General features: G+C 43.9%; 1 protein-coding gene across 1 annotated transcript; it reads right to left on the reverse strand.

The window, feature by feature from the left end:
- Positions 1-2578: 2578 nt before the first annotated feature.
- On the reverse strand, positions 2579-7581 carry KCNJ5 (potassium inwardly rectifying channel subfamily J member 5). The gene is made up of 2 exons (XM_007947222.2): positions 6645-7581; positions 2579-2901 (listed from the first exon to the last, which is right to left on the reverse strand). The coding sequence occupies exons 1-2, from the start codon at positions 7579-7581 to the stop codon at positions 2579-2581; spliced, it is 1260 nt and encodes a 419-aa protein (XP_007945413.1).
- Between the last annotated feature and the right edge of the window lie 10113 nt (positions 7582-17694).

Here is a 17694-nt window from a genome sequence, read left to right on the forward strand (position 1 = left end):
CTCACAGAGCCCAAAGGCAGAGTTAAGAGAACTGGGAAGTGGTTCACTTGGCCAGTTGCGATCTGTTTCAGAATTGTAAATGGAAGCAGAGGTGACACAGAATCCAGGCTGCAGCCTCTGGCTTCCCCATCCTTGCTTTGCTGCCTTAGGAGGGTTTTAAGTGGCACTGACCAGTTCTGGCTCAGGAAGCTAAGATCCTGCAAGTGGGTCTGGAATAGTCTGCCCTACTTGTATAAACCCTTCATCTGGTTTGGCTGCGATGAGTGTCGGCACCCACCTGAGAGTTTCAGAGGTAGTTTCTTCCTTCTCCCTACTCATCACCCAGGTATTCAGTCTCAATGATGGGCTCCCTACCTCAGATTTTTGATTACATGCAGTTTCCCTACTGAAGTGCTGCTAGCCTTGTCCCTTTCCCTTGAGGGTTGGATCCCAGTCTCATTCTCCATTCCCACTAAGACCTCTTGTGGTGACAGATTGCCTGGACCAAGACTCAATGCCATGCCCCTGGCCGGATAATCCCTGTAGTGCCCCACTGCTTCCCTGACCCTACCTCTAAGGATCCAGCCTACATGCCAAAGCACAAGGATAAACTCCCCTGAGTGTGGGTGCCCAAGACAAAGGCAGCTCCTCACCCCAGGTCACCTTCCTTCTCTTTTCACCCACCCTAGGATCTAAAAATTTCAGTTTGAGAGGAAATGGGCCTGAAAGCCAAAAGCAATCCTCTTTCCTCTTCCAGGAATCCCTGGGTAATGCATGAGTTATATGCTCAGCTGCTCACTGAAAGGTTGGAGGTTCAAGTCATCCCAGAGACACCACAGAATAAATATCTGGCCATCTACTTCCAAACAATCAGCCACTGAAAACCCAGTTCTATTCTGACACACATATGGTTACCATAAGTCGGAGTCCATTCATTGGCAAATAGTTTTGGTTCATCTATCTTAACTTTCCACCTCACTGTGGATTTGCACTTAATTCTTGGGGAAGCCACTTCATGTCTGGGGTAAAAAAAGTGTTTCCATTTTCAAAGGCCAGTTGAGGGGTGTGGAAATTGTAAGTGAGGCCAACATAACTCTTGAGTTATTTAAAATTTCTCTCCAAGTCTAGATTTGCTAACCAGAAGCCTCCATCTCCTACATCGGACTTGCCTCACTGACATGATAATCTGCAGTCAATCTGTACTCTTCAATGCCTTCAGACTAAAGAAGAAAAACTCCTTAAAGTAGTTGTTTTAAAGTCTTTGCTCTACTCTTTTTCTCTTGATGTGCTACCCCTCCCCCTTCTCCCACTAATTCCTGCTTACCCTCACACTTCTCAGGTGGGTGGAGGCAGCCCTGTCTTGTTCTCTTGGCTGACCTACCTTGTTAGAAGACTGCTTGTAGGAGAAAGATGTGGGCTTCTCAGAACCAGGCCCAGACTATGGTCCAGGCTGGGCTTGAAAGTGAACCTCAGAGACAACCACTGCTCTCTTTTGCTCCATGTCCCACTATTCATCTTGAAAACAAAGCCATACAGAACCCTGAAGTGAGAGGTTTGGGGAAACAAACTTGGGCAGATGCTTATTTTAAAGTTTTGGTTGCTATCTGTCCTCTCTGCTTTTCTGTCCTTTCTGCTATCCCTGTTTTAGCACTGACTGGCTCATTTTGCCCTGAAACACAGTTTTCTTCCATGTATCTCACCACAGTCACTCCAGGATTCTGGGAGAAAACCACAGTGAAGGTTGGAAGTACTTTATTTTTGGACTGAAAAGTACTAGAAAAGAACTCCCTTTATTGGGAGGTGCAGGGCACAGCGTGACTGGGAATAGGCCAAGAAGCTGCTGATGACAACTATGCATTAGGTGTGGCCACATTCATCCATGTGCAGTTAATCTGAGTCACTCTAAAGAGATTAATTGTTGGGTAGATTACCTTAGACACTAAAACACAGTAGACAGAGGGAAAGTACTCATTTCACAGATAATGACAGAGTCATTGGGGGTCCTATACTCCATAGCTCTCATAAATTATGTTAGTCTCAGGTTTAAAAGGAATTGTCCACATGACTTGGACAGATCTTACCCCATGAGGGTTGCTGTGAGTCCACCCCAGGCCTGGAGGTTTGGGCCCCAGGCAGGCAGAATCACTCCTGTTTTAATCCACTGTACACCTTAGGATATTAGGAATGAGGGGAAGGTGGTGACAGTCCTCTCTGGTGTCAGCCCCTAGATTGAGGGCTGTCAATTTTTTTCCAGGAAGGGAAGCAACCCGAGACCAGAAGGCAGAGAGAAAGGTGTGGACAAGGACAGAGGCCACCCTGTAACTTTCATTATGGGAAACCTAGATGACCCTCGGCCAGAGGTGACAGAGGCTGGGATAGAAGAGATAAACTGCCATGGTGGGACCAAGAAGTATGTCACCTGCTCAAGGAGGCACTAAGCTGAGAAGTGTGAGGACTGGGTATACTGTCCCTCCCCATAGAGCCTTGTCAGCTCTTGAGTCCCCCAAACAGCATGCTTCAGCCAATTCACCCTACTGGGCTCTGCAGAGGCAGTGTTTCTAGAAACCAGTGAAAGGAGGCTGTTGGGAAACTGCAGCTCTCACACTGAGCCCCTGGTCTCCTGAGGTCCTCTCAGTTTCTCAGGCTCATCCTTTCTTTCCTGCTCAGCCTCTGCATCTGGCTTTGTCTCAGCACTGACCCCCAGCAAGGGGGGACTGGGGAGGTAATGGAGGAGCCGGCCTTCCGGCTTCATTTCTGCCAACTCCTTGGCACAACAGCTGGGAGTGTTGGTCTCATAGGTGTCATGGAAGGTGTTGTAGTCTACTTCATAGAAGCCCTTTTCCAAGGTGAGGACTGGTGTGAATCGGTGGCCCCAGAGCACCTCAGTATCCATATAAGAGCTCCGCGCTTGGCAAGTCATGCCTAGAGGAACAGAGGCCACATGTGTTAGATGTGACTACATCCATCCACCCAACCATCCATCCATCCATCTGTCCATTCACCCATCTATGCCTCTAATCATTCATCAAAAACATTTATTGAGCATCCACTTTGTGCTAAGCACAGTGCAGCTGTAAGTCTGAATAAGACTCTATCCTTGCCCTGGAGGAGCTCAAGGTGTGGTGGAGACAGATTATAAGTGAACATGTGAGATTACAAAGTAAGTTACTAGAGATTGCAGTGAATAATTGGACCCAGAGACACAGTTCCTGAAGACAGCAATTAGTCTAGAAGAGTGAATAGATCTTGGTGGTCACTGCCATCGAGTTGGATTTGACTCATAGCAAACCTTCCTTGGGTTTCTGAGACAGAATCTCTATGGAAGTAGATTGCCCAACCTTCCTTCCAAGGAATGGCTGGTGGGTTTGAACCACCAGCCTTCTGCTTAGCAGTTAAATGCCTTAGGCACTATGCCACCAGAGCTTCTTAGGTGTAGCAAAATAAAGAGGCAGGAAAGGGGCTTGAAAAAAGGTAAATTCATAGTGAGTGAACATAGAGGAGCTGACTGGCATTTATAATGCATGGGAATTGTTTTAGGCAGACACATATGGGCAAAAGCCTTCACACTCACATATGTACACATACAGAGGAGGAGCAGGGAGATAAACACAGCTTGGCTCCCTGATTTCAGGATGCTCCAATTCTTCCATTCCCTGTTCACTAAGCCTTTGCCATCCCTGTGTTATTTTTAGGTGTTGTTTTCCCTCCAGAGAGGTAATGAATGAATGTCTCTGTACTGAGGGTCACAGGAAAGCAGCTTTATGATATTTAATCTTCTGGCCAAAGAAGGTACTTACTTTTGCCCTTTGGAAAAAGAAATCTTCTCCATCTCCCCACTTTGGGCTTTCTTTGAGCCAGGTCTCATCTAATTAGACCCAGGCCAAAGGCTTCTTCCCACCCATTTGTGTTCCAGGGCCTGCACACTCCTTATGGGCTCATAGCCTTCTCTCTTGTTTTCAAGGGAGGCCTGACTAGACCAGGTCTCCATATTCAGTCTTCTTCCCTTGTTGCCCATGGCTCCTCCCCTCCACTTTCAGTTGAGGTGTTGAGGCCCAAGCTGGCACTTAGCCTAGACCCAGATCTCTGCTGCAGCTCTTTGAGCCAAGCTTCTTGGGTTCCTCCTGCCCTTCTTCCTCTTGGAATGTGGCTGTGGGTACCTTGTAGCTGGAAATCCTACCTGTGTCTTCACCAGCTGTGGTTCCCTGTCATCTTTCAAAGAACTAGGGAAGAAAAGGAGCCCCTGTATGTGTCAGTCCCTCTGCTTTACATACGTTAATCCATTTAATCATTTTGTCCTCCCGACAGCTCAGTGATATGTATTATTGTCATATTGCTGACAGACTGAGCAACTTGCCCAACTCCCACAGGGAGTATAGGGCAGAACTGTGTTATTCAAACCTAGGTCTGAATTTGAAGTCTATGTTGGCTTTATAAGGGTGACAACTAAAGTATTAAAGTCAGTGAGATCAGGACAGATGAGGGTGGTCTTTTCCTCTTCTCTATCTGGGTCTCTCCTACAGTCCCGAGGACAGCAGCAAGAGTAACCCAGGTTGAGAAAAGGCAGTCAACTAGTCACACCAGGTCAACTGTAGGTCCCTGACTCTTTGGGAAATGAGAGGCCCTGTTCTCTCTGCTGGGGGTAGGGCTGGCAGTGGGGATGATCAGGAGGTAGGGTGGTAGGATGTGGCTTTGTTGTGTGGCACCAAGTTTCTGACCTATTCCTTTCTTTTGGGGTTGTATGGTGGAGCTCTTTCCTCAGAAACTACCTATCCTCTGACTCTGACTTTAGTACCAGGGGCAGGGTGACCAGTGCACCCCAATCTCTGCCAGAGTCAGCTTCCTGCATCCTGTCTGTCCTAGACCTCTGGGGCTCCTGCAGCTACCTGTGGCAGCTCAACCACGTTTGCATTTAGCCACCTCTGGCACCATCCCCTGAAGTCCTTTAGCACCCACCCCAACCCTGTTCCACCATATCTGTGACTCCAAAATGGGAATGTGTGTGACCATACCTGCAACCAACTTCCCAAAAGACTAGGACAGTTTGGCCACCTTTCTAACATGCCCCTAATATTTTAGGGGTCAGTGCTGGTGATGCTATGGTAGGGTATTTGCCTGTTAACCAGAGGGTCAGCAGTTCAAACCCACCAGCTGCTCCATGGGAGGAAGATGAGGCAATCTATTTCTGTAAAGACATACAGGCTTGGAAACCCTTTGGGGTTTGTTCTGAGTCAGAATCAACTTGTTGGCATGAGTTTGGTTTGGTTTTGGTGATGTAGTAAAAGAGGCCTGGTGGCACAATGGTTAAAGTGCTTGGCTGCTACCTGAAAGGTTTGCAGTTCTAACCTAGCAGGTGCTCCAAGGGAGAATGATGTGGCAGTCTGTTTCTGTAAAGATTTATGGCCTTGGAAACCTTTGGGCAGTTCTACATCCTGTAGGATCGCTGTGAGTCAGTTTGGTTTGGTTTGAGTGGTGTACTAGAAAAATTCTAGATTTGTAAATGAAAGATGTGAGTATGGCAACTTACTGAGCTTCAGTTTCTACATTTGTAAAATGAGTATTAGATCCAGCCCAAGAGTGTTGTTGCAAGAATTAGAAAAATGTATATACATCATTGAGAGCATAAATGAGTTTTCTATAAGTTGTTAGGGACAGAGTTGATGTTAGGGCTCAGTCTCCTTGATGAAAAGAAAGGAATGGAAGGCAAGAAAAAAAGGAGAGAAGAAGCAGGGTGTTAGGTTGCTGGAGGGATCCTTTCTTTAGGAGGTTTGGCCCCAGGTGGTGGTGGTGGGATTGTGGTACTAAGAGCCTCAGGCGTGGGGCTTCCTGGAACCATCTCATGGAGATCTTCCCTGGTTGAGGGGCTGAGGAATGGTGCAGGCCTGTGAGAACCAGTAGCTGAGCAGGAAGTTGCCAGGCTGGCTACAAAGAGGGCATTTTCCCTGGAGTGTCTGGATGTTGAGGCCTCAGCACACATGCACTGTTTGTTTCTGCAATGAAGAAGCCCTGCATGGTCCAGTGTTCTCTTGCACAAGCTTCTGTAGGAAAGCTGATGGACATACTGTTCCAGAAGGGGCCCCACTGGAAGAGCAGCTCCCACAAGCAGGAGCATAGGTGTCTCTCTGGAAGACAATTCCAAGAGAATCATCTTGAGTTTGGGAAATGCTGCACTCGACCCTCTCCTCATGAAGGGAGTCACAGTATGTAATGACACCATAGGTTATTACTGCAGAGAAACCAGTTGTTTAACCCAGTGTTTCCTAATGTTATGTGATCAAAGAACTCTTTTTGGGTAGAACATCTGCTCCTGGACATGTTTGGCATGTTGGAATTGAGTACTGACCTAGGAGTCCCCCTGCCTTTATTTGTTTCCTGGCTCTACCACGTACTAGCTCTTGCTCTTGAGCAGTAATTTAACCTTTGTTTCCTCATCTGTAAATTAATAATCTCATAGAGGTGTGGGAGGGAATTAAATAATATATGTTTAATATTTAGAAGAGTGCCTAGAAAATATTAAGGGTTCAATAAATGTTAGCTATTGCTGTTATAACAACTTTGGGACTATTTTAGTTGGTTGGTTGTGCCTGTGCCACCTGATGGAATCACAGTGGCCTAAGTTCCTTGATGTGGTAGGGGAACTCAGTGCCCAGGAGGAAAAAGTATCTTACCTGTTGCCTCTACCATCCCTTCTAAAATGACCACGACTTCAAAATCCTCCTGATCCAGCTGAGCACGGGACATCTCCCAGAAAGGGCTCTTCTCATTGATCTCATGGGAGATGATGAGTGGTGACACCAGGAAGAGACGGTCATCTCCAGTGTCAAAGCCTACATTGATGTCAGTCTGGTTCAAGGGGATGAATTCCCCTTCTTTGGTCTGCCGGGACTTTATGAGCTTGGCACGGATGGAGGCCTCTACGATGTGAGAATTGCGGAGGTCACCCACCCGGAACATGAGGCAGAGCTTTCCATCCCGCATGGAGATGACAGCATTGTTGGAAAACATGAGGGTCTCTGCTCTCTTCTTTGGCTGACTGATCTTGACAAACATGCACCCCACCATGAAGGCATTGACAATGGAACCTAGGATGGCCTGGACCAAGAGGAGGATGATCCCCTCGGGACATTTCTCTGTGATGACCCGAAAGCCATATCCAATGGTGGTTTCAGTCTCGATGGAGAACAGGAAAGCAGACACAAAACCACTGAGATTTTCAACACATGGAATCCAGTTTTGGTCACCTACATGGTCCAGATCACCCCGGATATAAGCTATGAGCCACCAGATAAAACCAAAGAACAGCCAAGTGATGGTGTAGACCATGGTGAAGACAAGTAGGTTGAAGCGCCATTTGAGATCCACCAGGGTGGTAAAAAGGTCACTCAGGTACCGGTAGGTTTCCTGGACATTGCCATGGTGTACATTGCACTTGCCACTCTTCTCCATGTAGCGTTGACGGGGCTTCTTGCCTTCTGCCAGCAGGCGAGTACGGTCTGTGGCAATGGGGACAAAGTCACGGGCCTGTTTGGGAATCTTCTTAGGGTCCCTGGGAGTGCCTCCAATCTCCATATCCTGGTTCATAGTATTCCTAGAATCGCCAGCCATAGCAGGGATCCTTTGAGTGAAAAAAGATATCACTAGTGAAGTTAACTATGCTGATTCACAGGAACACAAGGCTGTAAGGTCCCTCCCAACTTTGTGCTCTTCAGGGCCTCTCATTGATCACTCAGTTGATCAGCCTATCACATTCTCAAGGTCAGGAACCATACTTTCTTATATTCTTCACTTGTATTCCTGGGTCCTAGTGCAGATTCTAGCATAAAATAGATATTCAATAAATATTTGTTGAATGAATAAATAATTCCTAAGTGCCAACTTTACATTAAGTGTATAAAGAAAACTGGGAGGAATTTTGAAAATAAAAATCTCAATAATTATGAAAAGCATATTATGTTCCATGCATTGCACATGGACTATCTCATTATCACCACCACAACCCAGTGGAGTTAGATCCTGTAATTCCCAGTATATAAATACCGTTTTGTTTGCTTACATTTTATGTCTATTTTTTGTCTACCTTCCTTCATTTGAATATAAGTTCCACAAGGGCACAATTTGTGCATATTTTGTTCCTAATTTTTTCAACCATCTTCAGCACAGCTGATACATATTGGGTATTCAAAAAGCACTTATTGGATAAATGGATGAGTGAAAAAGAAAACCGAGTCCTAAGGATGGTTAAGTAACACCCAAGCCACCAAACAATTGGCAGAAATGATATTTGAATTCTTGCTTGTCTAGCCCTGAGCCTGCACTCTTTCCTTTATACTTTGCTGTCTTCATTCATTTCATCTGAGATCTTTTCACAGCAGACATAAAGGAAAAGGCTGTGTGTGTCTGATCTGTCATTTGGTCACTCCTGTTGTCTGAGTACTCCTGCTGTATCAGTGAGGAGTTTGTGTCATCGGAGCACATACTAATAAGATAAATGTTATGTAGACTCACCACTAAAACACTTGATACAGTTTATTCCCTCCTCTCCAGGAATTGAGATAGGCAGGATATTAAAGACCCAAGGTTTTCAAATGGGCTGTAACACGTTTTTGGAGTGGATGTCACACTTTGAAGAGACACCCAGAAACCTGTAACAGTTTACTGTTTTTCTTATATTCTGTTCACACCCATTTAAAATGCTTTTAAGACTCATGTGAACCTACGCAACTAATAATAATAGCTTATATTTCTGAGCATTCATGATCCAGGCACTGTACTAAGAAATGTCTATCCATTACCTCTTTTAATCCTCACAACAAAGCTATTAGATAAGTATATTACCATCATTCTATTTTAAAGATGAAGAATGTGTAGCTTAAGCAGTAAGTAGCTGAGCTAGGTTTGGGCTCTTGATTTATCTGGTTTGAACCCAAGCACTTAACTCTAGAGCATACCATAGTGCCTGTAGACACAAATATTCTATAGCTCTTGCTCAAACTGCTGAACAGATCTCTCCAGAAAGTTCTATGAGCATCTGATGCTAGTAGAAGTCATCTTAGGGGATATTGTCACTCAGCCTTTCTTATTTGTTAGAAACAAGCTTTTCTTGATTACTTCCCAACAACCTGAATAAATGTTCTATACTCACTGAGCTGACTGCCTCACTTGCTAACAATAAAGGACAGGTGACATCATGGCAAGTCGAGTGATTCTGGCAGACTTCCCCCTTTGCTACCTGGGTAGTTGCAGCAATTTCCAGGTAATCGTTAAAATATCATTTTGTAAAGTCTTATGAAGGGCTGTTTGTCCCAGGCATCCGTTGGCCATTTCCTATTCTGCACAGGGCCACCTGCTCCCTCCTCCATTACTTGGCATTTATGAAGATAAATGAAACAAGGAGCATGCTCAATGCTTTTCTGCAGAAACCCAGGCATGAGTTTGCTCTGGCCCGAGGTTGTTGTTGTTGTTGTTGTTATGTGCCATCGAGCCAAACCTGACTCATAGCGACCCCTCCTTGGGTTTCTGAGGCAGTATCACTATGGAAGTAGATTGCCCCATCTTCCTTCCAAGGAGTGGCTGGTGGGTTTGAACCGCCAGCCTTCTGGTACAGGCAAGTGCCTTAGGCACTAAGCTACCAGAGCTCCTGTGGCTCTCCTGCTGGGCAGGGCACGTGTGCTGCCGAGAAGAATGAATCACTTTGTTAGGCCACTTGGGAGACCACAATCTCTTGCCCTCAGCTCTTTTGGGAAAAAACTTTTCTGCCGATTTTCTGCACTGTTTCCTTCTTTATTTTTAAACATACTCTCATACATTTGTGTAGAAGGGTTTGTGCTGTACTAGAAACAGAAAAAGTTTTTCTAGGACACCTCAGCCCAGATCTGAGCACTTTTGCATCGGGCAGACAGGAAAAGGGGGTTGCTTTTGATTTGCCATCTGGATGCATTTCCCAAGTGTGCTGGAATCCTCTGCAGAAGTTATTCCTTGCTTGACCCAGGGTGAGCTCCGAATTCTAAGTCGGCTTCCCACAGACTTGTTCTGTAGTTCAAATAAAAACAGTTCTAATTCTCTTTACCTCAGTTTATCCTGATATAAGTGTGGAATAATAGTCTCTGCCCCTCTGTCTGGGGCCTGTTCTTTGGATCCATGGAAAGAATATATGAACTCCTACATGAATATAAGTGCAAATGTAAATATATATGTATAAACTTTCCTTGAACTGATATTTAATGCAAAGATGTTGGTGATGTTGTTATTAGCTGTAGTAGAGTTGGCCTCCAACTCATGGTGACCCCGGGTACAAGGAATGACATATTGCCTGGTCCTGCATCATCCTCATTATCATTGCAGATCAGATCATTGTGATCCTTAGGGTTTTCATTAGCTAATTTTTCAGAAGGCGATCACCAGGCCTTTCTTCCTAGTCCATCTTATTCTGGAAGCCCTGCTGAAAGTAGTTCAGCATTATAGCAATATGCAAGCCTCCAGTGACAGACAGGTGGTGGCTGCTGTCCATGAGGTGCATTTGCCAGGAATTGAACCTGGGTCTCCTGCATAGAAAGGAAGAATTCTACCCCTGAACCACCACTGCCCTCATATTAAATATATTAAATGTTAAAAGATGAAGAAAAAGAGGTATGAAGCACCCAATCAAGTATCAAGCCCTTAGTAGGTAATTTTCAGGACAGGCACTGAGCTGACAGCAGTTCCACCCTCCACAACCCACGTTTCTTCTAAGAGCAAAGGAAGTGCCCATCCTAGAAAACCTGACCACCAGTGCTTCATGTCTGTCAAATCAAAAGGATTTTCAGTGACAATGGAGATGAGCTTTTTAAATCAGATTTTCAGGATCCACTATTAATTTATGCATTCAGCAAGCATTAATTAAAGACCTACTAGGAGCTCTGGTGGTGTAGTGATTAAGGCATTTGGCTGCTAACCAGAAGGTCAGAAGTTCAACCCCACCAGCTGTTCCTCGGAAGAATGGTGGGGCCACCTGCTTCCGTAAAGATTTACAGCCTTGGAAACCCAATGGCAGTTGCTATGAGTCTGGATTGATTTGATGGCAGTGAGTTTGTTTTTTAAGTTTATAGTATGGTAGTCCCCAATTTAGGACTATTTGAGTTACAACAAACTGCACTTAGGACCATCAGCTTTTGTTTTTGTTTTGTATATCTTATTGTTAGTAATATGTACTACATACAATTTTGCAGCATGTGAATTGCTGATGTTATCATTCTCATGGCAACCCTCAAAGACAAATAAAGATTAGATTTATAAAGATACTGACAAGAAAAGTCAATAATAATGAAAACTTAAAAAAAAAAAAGGTATTTGACTTAATGTCAGAACAGACTTAGGAGTCATCAGAACAGAACTCTATTGTAAGTTGAAAAGTATCTGTACAGCTGTGGCTAATAGGTAGCTCCCTGGGTGATGCAAAAGGTTAAGTCCTGGGCTACTGAACAGAAAGGATGGTGGTTCAAATCCACCTCAGAAGAACAGCCTGGTGATCTGCTTCTGAAAGGTCAAAGTCATGAAAACCCTATGGTGTACTTCTACTCTGACATACATGGGATCGACACGAGTTGGCATCTACTTGACAGAAACTGGACTGGTTTTGGCTAGAAGCTGGAGATGAAACAATGAATAAGACAAATGCAGTTCCAGCACTCCTTTAGCTTACATTCTAGCATTGCTTCTTTGAACCTGGAAGCCTGTGCAGAATTGCCTATAGAAAGAAAGGCAGAAAGGCTTTGGCCGGGCCAAGATGAGCTAAGTTTTGTAGCTGCGCTCTGCAGGACAGAGGCTAAGGCTCTAACTTGAGTAAATCCTACAACATTCATCAATCCTGTTACTGCTCTTGATCTTGAATTCTCTCCTGTGTCTGTGAATGAGGAGCTGTGCCAGACAAAACTTAAAGTCCAGCAAGGTGTTTTAATCTCTTTGTAAAAAGATAAGAGAAGAAAGAATCAAAAGAAGCAAAATCAAAGGAAGATGTACTTTAGATAATGCATTAGTGAATCTAATATCCATTTAAATGGACAGTATCAAAAGAATTCCATAAAACACCCACCCACATTGAGGAAAGCTTTGCAACAAAGGTGCTCTAGAACATCTGGAGTCATAGACATAGTGCTTGATAGAAGCTGCAGTGGGGAGTCCACAGGGTTTTCTGGAGAGAGCACTGAACTGGAGTCTTAGATTCCATTTCCCTGTGAAATGGTGTTATTCCTGTGAAGATCGAAATAACAACCTTACCAGTTTCCCCCTTTTTGTCTTATATATACTGGGCCAAAATATGGATTCCCTGAGATTTGGGGGATAGGATGAGGTTGAAGGAATAGAAATGGAGGATACATTCATGTCAAATATTCAGAAACTTGTACATTATTTCATTTGAATCAGTAAATGATTCATATGATGAACAGGCTGCCTAGACCCCTCAAGGACCTTTATAGTTAGCAAAACATCATTATTATTAGGTGCCATCGAGTCAGTTCCAGAGACCCTATGTATAAAAGAGCAAAACACTCCCTTGTCCTGTGTCATCCTCACAACTGTTGTTATGCTTGAGCCCATTGTCACAGCCACTATGTCAATCCATCTTTTGAAGACTTCCTCTTTTTTGCTAACCCTCTACTTTATCAAGCATGTTATACCTCTTCAAGGACTGCTCCCTGCTGATAACATGACCAAAATATGACAGATGAAATCTAGCCATCCTCAGAAGCACTGAGGAGCATTCCAGATGTTCTTCCAAGACAAATTTGTTCATTGTTTTGACAGCACAATGTATATTCAATATTATTCAGCAACATCATAATTCAAATGCATCATTTCTTCTGCAGTCTTCCTTATTCATTGTCCAGCTTTCACATGCATATGAGGCTATTGAAAATATCATAGCTTGGGCCAGGTGCACCTTAATCTTCAAAGTGACATCTTTGTTCAACACTTTAAAGAGATCTTTTGCAGCAGATTTGCCTAATGCAGTACATTGTTTGATTTCTTGACTGTTGTTTCCGTGGGCGTTGATTGTAGAACAAAGTAAAATCAAATTCTTGGCACTTCAGTCTTTTCTCCATTTATCATGATGTTATTTATTGGCCCAGTTGTGAGGATTTTTGTTTTCTTCATATTGAGGTATAATCCATATCGAAGGCCGTGGATCTTCATCAGTGTTTCCAGTCCTCTTCACTTTCAGCAAGGAAGGTTGTGTCATCTGCATATGGAAGGTTGTTAATGAGTCTTCCTCCAATCTTGATGAAGAATTCTTCTTCAGAGAAGAATCCGGCTTCTTGGATTATTTGCATACACATTGAATAAGTATGGTGAGAGGATACAGTCCTAATGTATGCTTTTCCTGATTGTAAACCATGCAGTATCCCTTCATTCTGTTTGAATGACTGCTCTTGGTTTATGAACAGGTTCCTCATGAGCACAATTAAATGTTCTGGAATTCCTATTCTTGGCAGTGTTATCCATAATTTGTTACAAGCCACACAGTTGAAAACATCTTTCTGGTATTCTCTGCTTTTGGCCAAGAACCATCTGGTATCAGCAATGATGTTCCTTGTTCCACATCCTCTTCTGAATCCAGCTGGAATTTCTGGAAGTTCCCTGTCAGTATACTGCTGCATTTTGAATTATCACCAGCAAAATTTTACTTGAGTTTGATATTAATGATACTGTTTGATAATTTCTGCTTTCTGTTGGGTCACATTTCTTTAGAATAAGCACAGGTATGATCTCTTCCAGTCATTCAGGTACCTACCTGTCTTCTACATTTCTTGGAACAGATGAGTAAGCACTTCTAGTGTTGCATTGTTGAAAAATCTCAATTGGTACTCTGTCAATTACTGAAGCTTCATTTTCTGCCAATGCCTCCAGTGCTGCTTGGACTTCTTCCTTCAGTGCTATCAGTTTTTGGTCATATGTTACTTCCTGAAATGACTGAACATTGACCAATTCTTTTTGGTGCAGTGATTCTTTGGATTCCTTCCATCTTATATTGATGCTTCCTGCATCATTCAATATTTCACTTATAGAATCCTTGAATATTACAACTTGAGGCCCGAGTTTTTTCTGCAGTTCTTTCAGCTTGATAGATGCTGAGAATATTCTTCCCTTTTGGTTTCCTAACTCCAAGTCTTTGCACATTTTATTACAACATTTTGTCTTCTTGAGCTGCCCTTTGAAATCTTCTGTTCATCTCTTTTACTTCATCATTTCTTCATTTGCCTTAGCTACTCTATGTTCAACAGCAAGTTTCAGAGTCTCTTCTGACATCCATTTTGGTCTTTTTTTTTTCTTTCCTGTCTTTTTAATGACTTTTTGCTTTCTTCATGTATGAAGTCCTTGATGTCATCCCACAACTTGTGTGGTCTTCAGCCATTGGTGTATAATGTGTCAAATCTATTTTTGAATGATCTCTAAATTCAGGTGAGATGTACTCAAAGTTGTGTTTTGGCCTTCATGGACTTGTTTTAATTTTCCTTAGCTTCCACTTGAGCTTACATATGAGCAATTAATGGTCTGTTCCATAGTCGGTCTCTGGCTGATGATACTGACCTTTAAAGTTAGTAGAGTTGTGCTATAAATACAGTATGTACTGGGTATGGAGAAGAGTCATATGGTAGGCAACAAGGATGGCCCTCAAGATTCCTGCTCCTGATGCACCCATACTATATCATACCTAGGACTTGTGGACTTACTTCCATGTGTAGATTATGGGATATGATACAAATGATTTTAAGAAAGGGAGTTTATCTAGGGGAAGCCTGAGCTAATCAGATGAGCCCTTTTCCAAAAGTAGGAGATTCAATGCATGAGGTAAATTAGGTGTGAGAAAGATTCCCTTTGGCTGACTTTAAAGATGGAAGAAACCATGTAGGAAGGAATGTAGGTGACCTCCAGAATCTGAGAGCATCTCCCAGCTGACAACCAGCAAGGAAATTGGGATGTCAGTCCTACAATTTCAATGAACTGAATTCTACCATAACCATGGGATATTTGACCCTGAGTTCCAGATGAGAATGCCACCCAATGAGAATTGTAAGCTAATAAATTTATGTTATCTTTATGCAGCTAAGTCAGTGATGATTTGTTATGGAAAAAATAAAAAATTAACACCGTACAGAAGAGGGAGCGGATAGTTAGGAAAGCTGACCCAGGTATCAGATTGCCCAGGTCCTATTGTTCCTTGGGCTGAGGGACTTTTGGGGGAAGTTACTTCTCTAAACCCAAGTTACTTTATCTGCAAAATGAAGATGATAATAGAAGCAATCAAAACAGGTCACTCTAAACAGTAAATGAAAAGTTTATGTACAATGTCTGCCTTGTAGAAGCACTCTTAAAACCAATTGCTGTCTAGTTCCAACTCACGGTAACCTCATATGTGTCAGAGTAAAACTGCCTCATAGGGTTTTCAACAGCCAATTTTTGAGGAAGTAGATCACCAGGTTTTTCTGCTGAGGTGCCTCTGGGTGGACTCAAACCTCTAATCTTTGGCTTAGTAGCTGAGCACTTAACTGTTTGTGCCACACAAGGATTCCTATAAGCTCTCTTAAATGGTTGCTATTATTATTTACTACCTGGGGAATGAGTTGGGAAAGAGGAGGAAAGACGGCAGGGTTTCAAACCATTCCAAGATAGGGAAGGAGAACCAGTAGCCCTGAGTGCCTACACTGTGTCAGCTCAGTGTACCTGCTCTCATGGCTTCAAGACTTTACTCCCGGGGGGTGGGGGTGGGGGTGGGGTAGTGTTGCTTCATTTTACAAATGTGGAAGCAAAGAGAGAAGTTAAGTAATTTGCCTGAAGTCATGTTGCTAGTGAGGGGTGGAGCTAAAATTTAAACACAGTTCTCCAGATTCCATAATAGTTGCAGGTGTGAGTAACTGTGCCTGGGAGAGGAGGTCTTGAATCCATCCAGTCTCTGTGTGAGCCTGATGGGAAACCACTTGCTCTCTTTCCCCCAAGAAACTATGCCTGAAGAACATTTTAAGAACTTTCTCTTTTGCTCTAATACATGAAGGTAGGATTGTTTTGGTGCCTAGATCAGGGGCATTTTCTATGCACAGTGAGTGGCCCCTCCATCCCTGGGGCTGCAGAGGCCCGCTTCTTGTTTCCTGGGTCCTCAATGTGGTTCATTGCCTTCCATCTTCCGTGGCAGGAGTGTGAGAGGGAAATAAATGAGGGCAACAAGGACTGCAGAGCCCCTGAACATGGTGCCTACAGTGTAGAGTAGGCTGTGGGCAGCCCCACCATAAGCCAAACCTACTGTCCCCTTTTCCCGGCCACATGGAACAGTGATGGCCCAAGGGCTTTCTGTGACTGTCCTTCTCTCAGCAGCTGTCTCAGGACTAACTCCACTGGGGTTGGAGAACTGCAGCTCTTGCTTCATGCCTGCTGCCTAGTCCCCTGACAGCCACCTGCTCAGAGCCCAAGGAAAGAGCAGACACATGCCCTTCCTGCGAGGCTGCCTTTCCTTGATCCAGATTCAAAAATAGCTACTTGGATGACAGCTAGGAGAAGCCAGGGGGCCCTGCAAGGAGGGGCCTAGAAGGAGGGAAACTGGACCAGAACCCAGTTTCTGAAAGGTGTTGCAAGTCAGAGCAAAGCGCCCAGTTACCCTCCTAGGCTGTCCAGGACTGCCTCCTCCCAGAGGCCAATCCTGTTTTCCAGCTTTTAAAAATTATCAGCCTTTAAAAGAAATTAAAAAACTCCTTTAGTGAACCTGAGGTTTAATGGCACACACTGTAGTAGTAACAAATCTTTAAAAACTCTATCATACTTTTTATTTTTAAAACTCTACCATTTTATAGCTATTTCTTTTTATCAACTTAGATGACAGTTTACTCTTTTGATTTCTGGATGTTTTAGGGTTTTGCTTTTTGAATACAAGTTAGTCCTGGTAGCATCTGAGATAGCAGGGGTAAAAGTCCATTGGAAACAGTGACACATAATTCAGTTGGTCCCTCAGTCACTCAGTCAAATTTCCATAGAGCACCTACCCTGTGTTGCCATTATGTAACCCTGGAGATAGAAGGAGATAGAACACCTTTAATATGCTTTCACTCATGGGGGTCTGGTTAAAATGTAGATTGTGAATCAGTAGGTCTGGGGTTCCTGAACATCTGCGTTTTTCCCAACAAGCTCCCCAGTGATGTTCAGGCTACTGGGCCTCAGTCCACACCTTGAGCAGCAGGGTTTCTCAACCCTGGTGGATACAGTAATCAGCTAGAGAGCTGGACAAATGCTGATGCCTATGTCCCAGCCCAGGGGATTCTAATACTCAATGGAGACTGAGAACCACAGGTATGTTTCCTGCCCTCAAGAAGCTCAGATATCATGGACAATACACAGGCAAACATGTATGTACAATGGAGATGGATGGGGGTGGGTGAGGAAGGGTCAGAAAGGTCCCAGTGAAGAAGGTGCCACAAAGGTGTCATGGCAAGCAGGGGTGAGATGAGCAGAGAGAGAGTTCTTGACCTCGGAAATGGGTGAGACACCAATAACAATAAAAGCTCATGTACCGAACACCCACTATGTGCCATCCTTGTGCTGAGTGCTTCTTATGCATTTTCTGATGTAATACTTAAACAGCTCTACTAAGTTCAGCTTAGTAGCCTCATTTTACTAATCACAGAAGCAGAGTGCCTTCCATCTTCCATGGCAGGAGTGTGAGAGGGAGAGAAATGAGGGCAACAAGTACTGCAGAGT

The sequence above is a fragment of the Orycteropus afer genome, unplaced genomic scaffold (assembly GCF_000298275.1).
Source record: "Orycteropus afer afer isolate SDZICR_OR568_19922 unplaced genomic scaffold, OryAfe1.0 scaffold00178, whole genome shotgun sequence".
Taxonomy (NCBI): Eukaryota; Metazoa; Chordata; class Mammalia; order Tubulidentata; family Orycteropodidae; genus Orycteropus; species Orycteropus afer.

What these genes read in the sequence shown, in the direction of transcription:
- KCNJ5 (XM_007947222.2), bottom strand. Translation starts at nt 7,581, where the DNA reads ATGGCTGGCGATTCTAGGAATACTATGAACCAGGATATGGAGATTGGA. An exon ending in AGGGATGGTAGAGGCAACAG is followed by an intron (nt 2,902 to 6,644) that starts GTAAGATACTTT and finishes CTGTTCCTCTAG; the next exon opens with GCATGACTTGCCAAGCGCGG.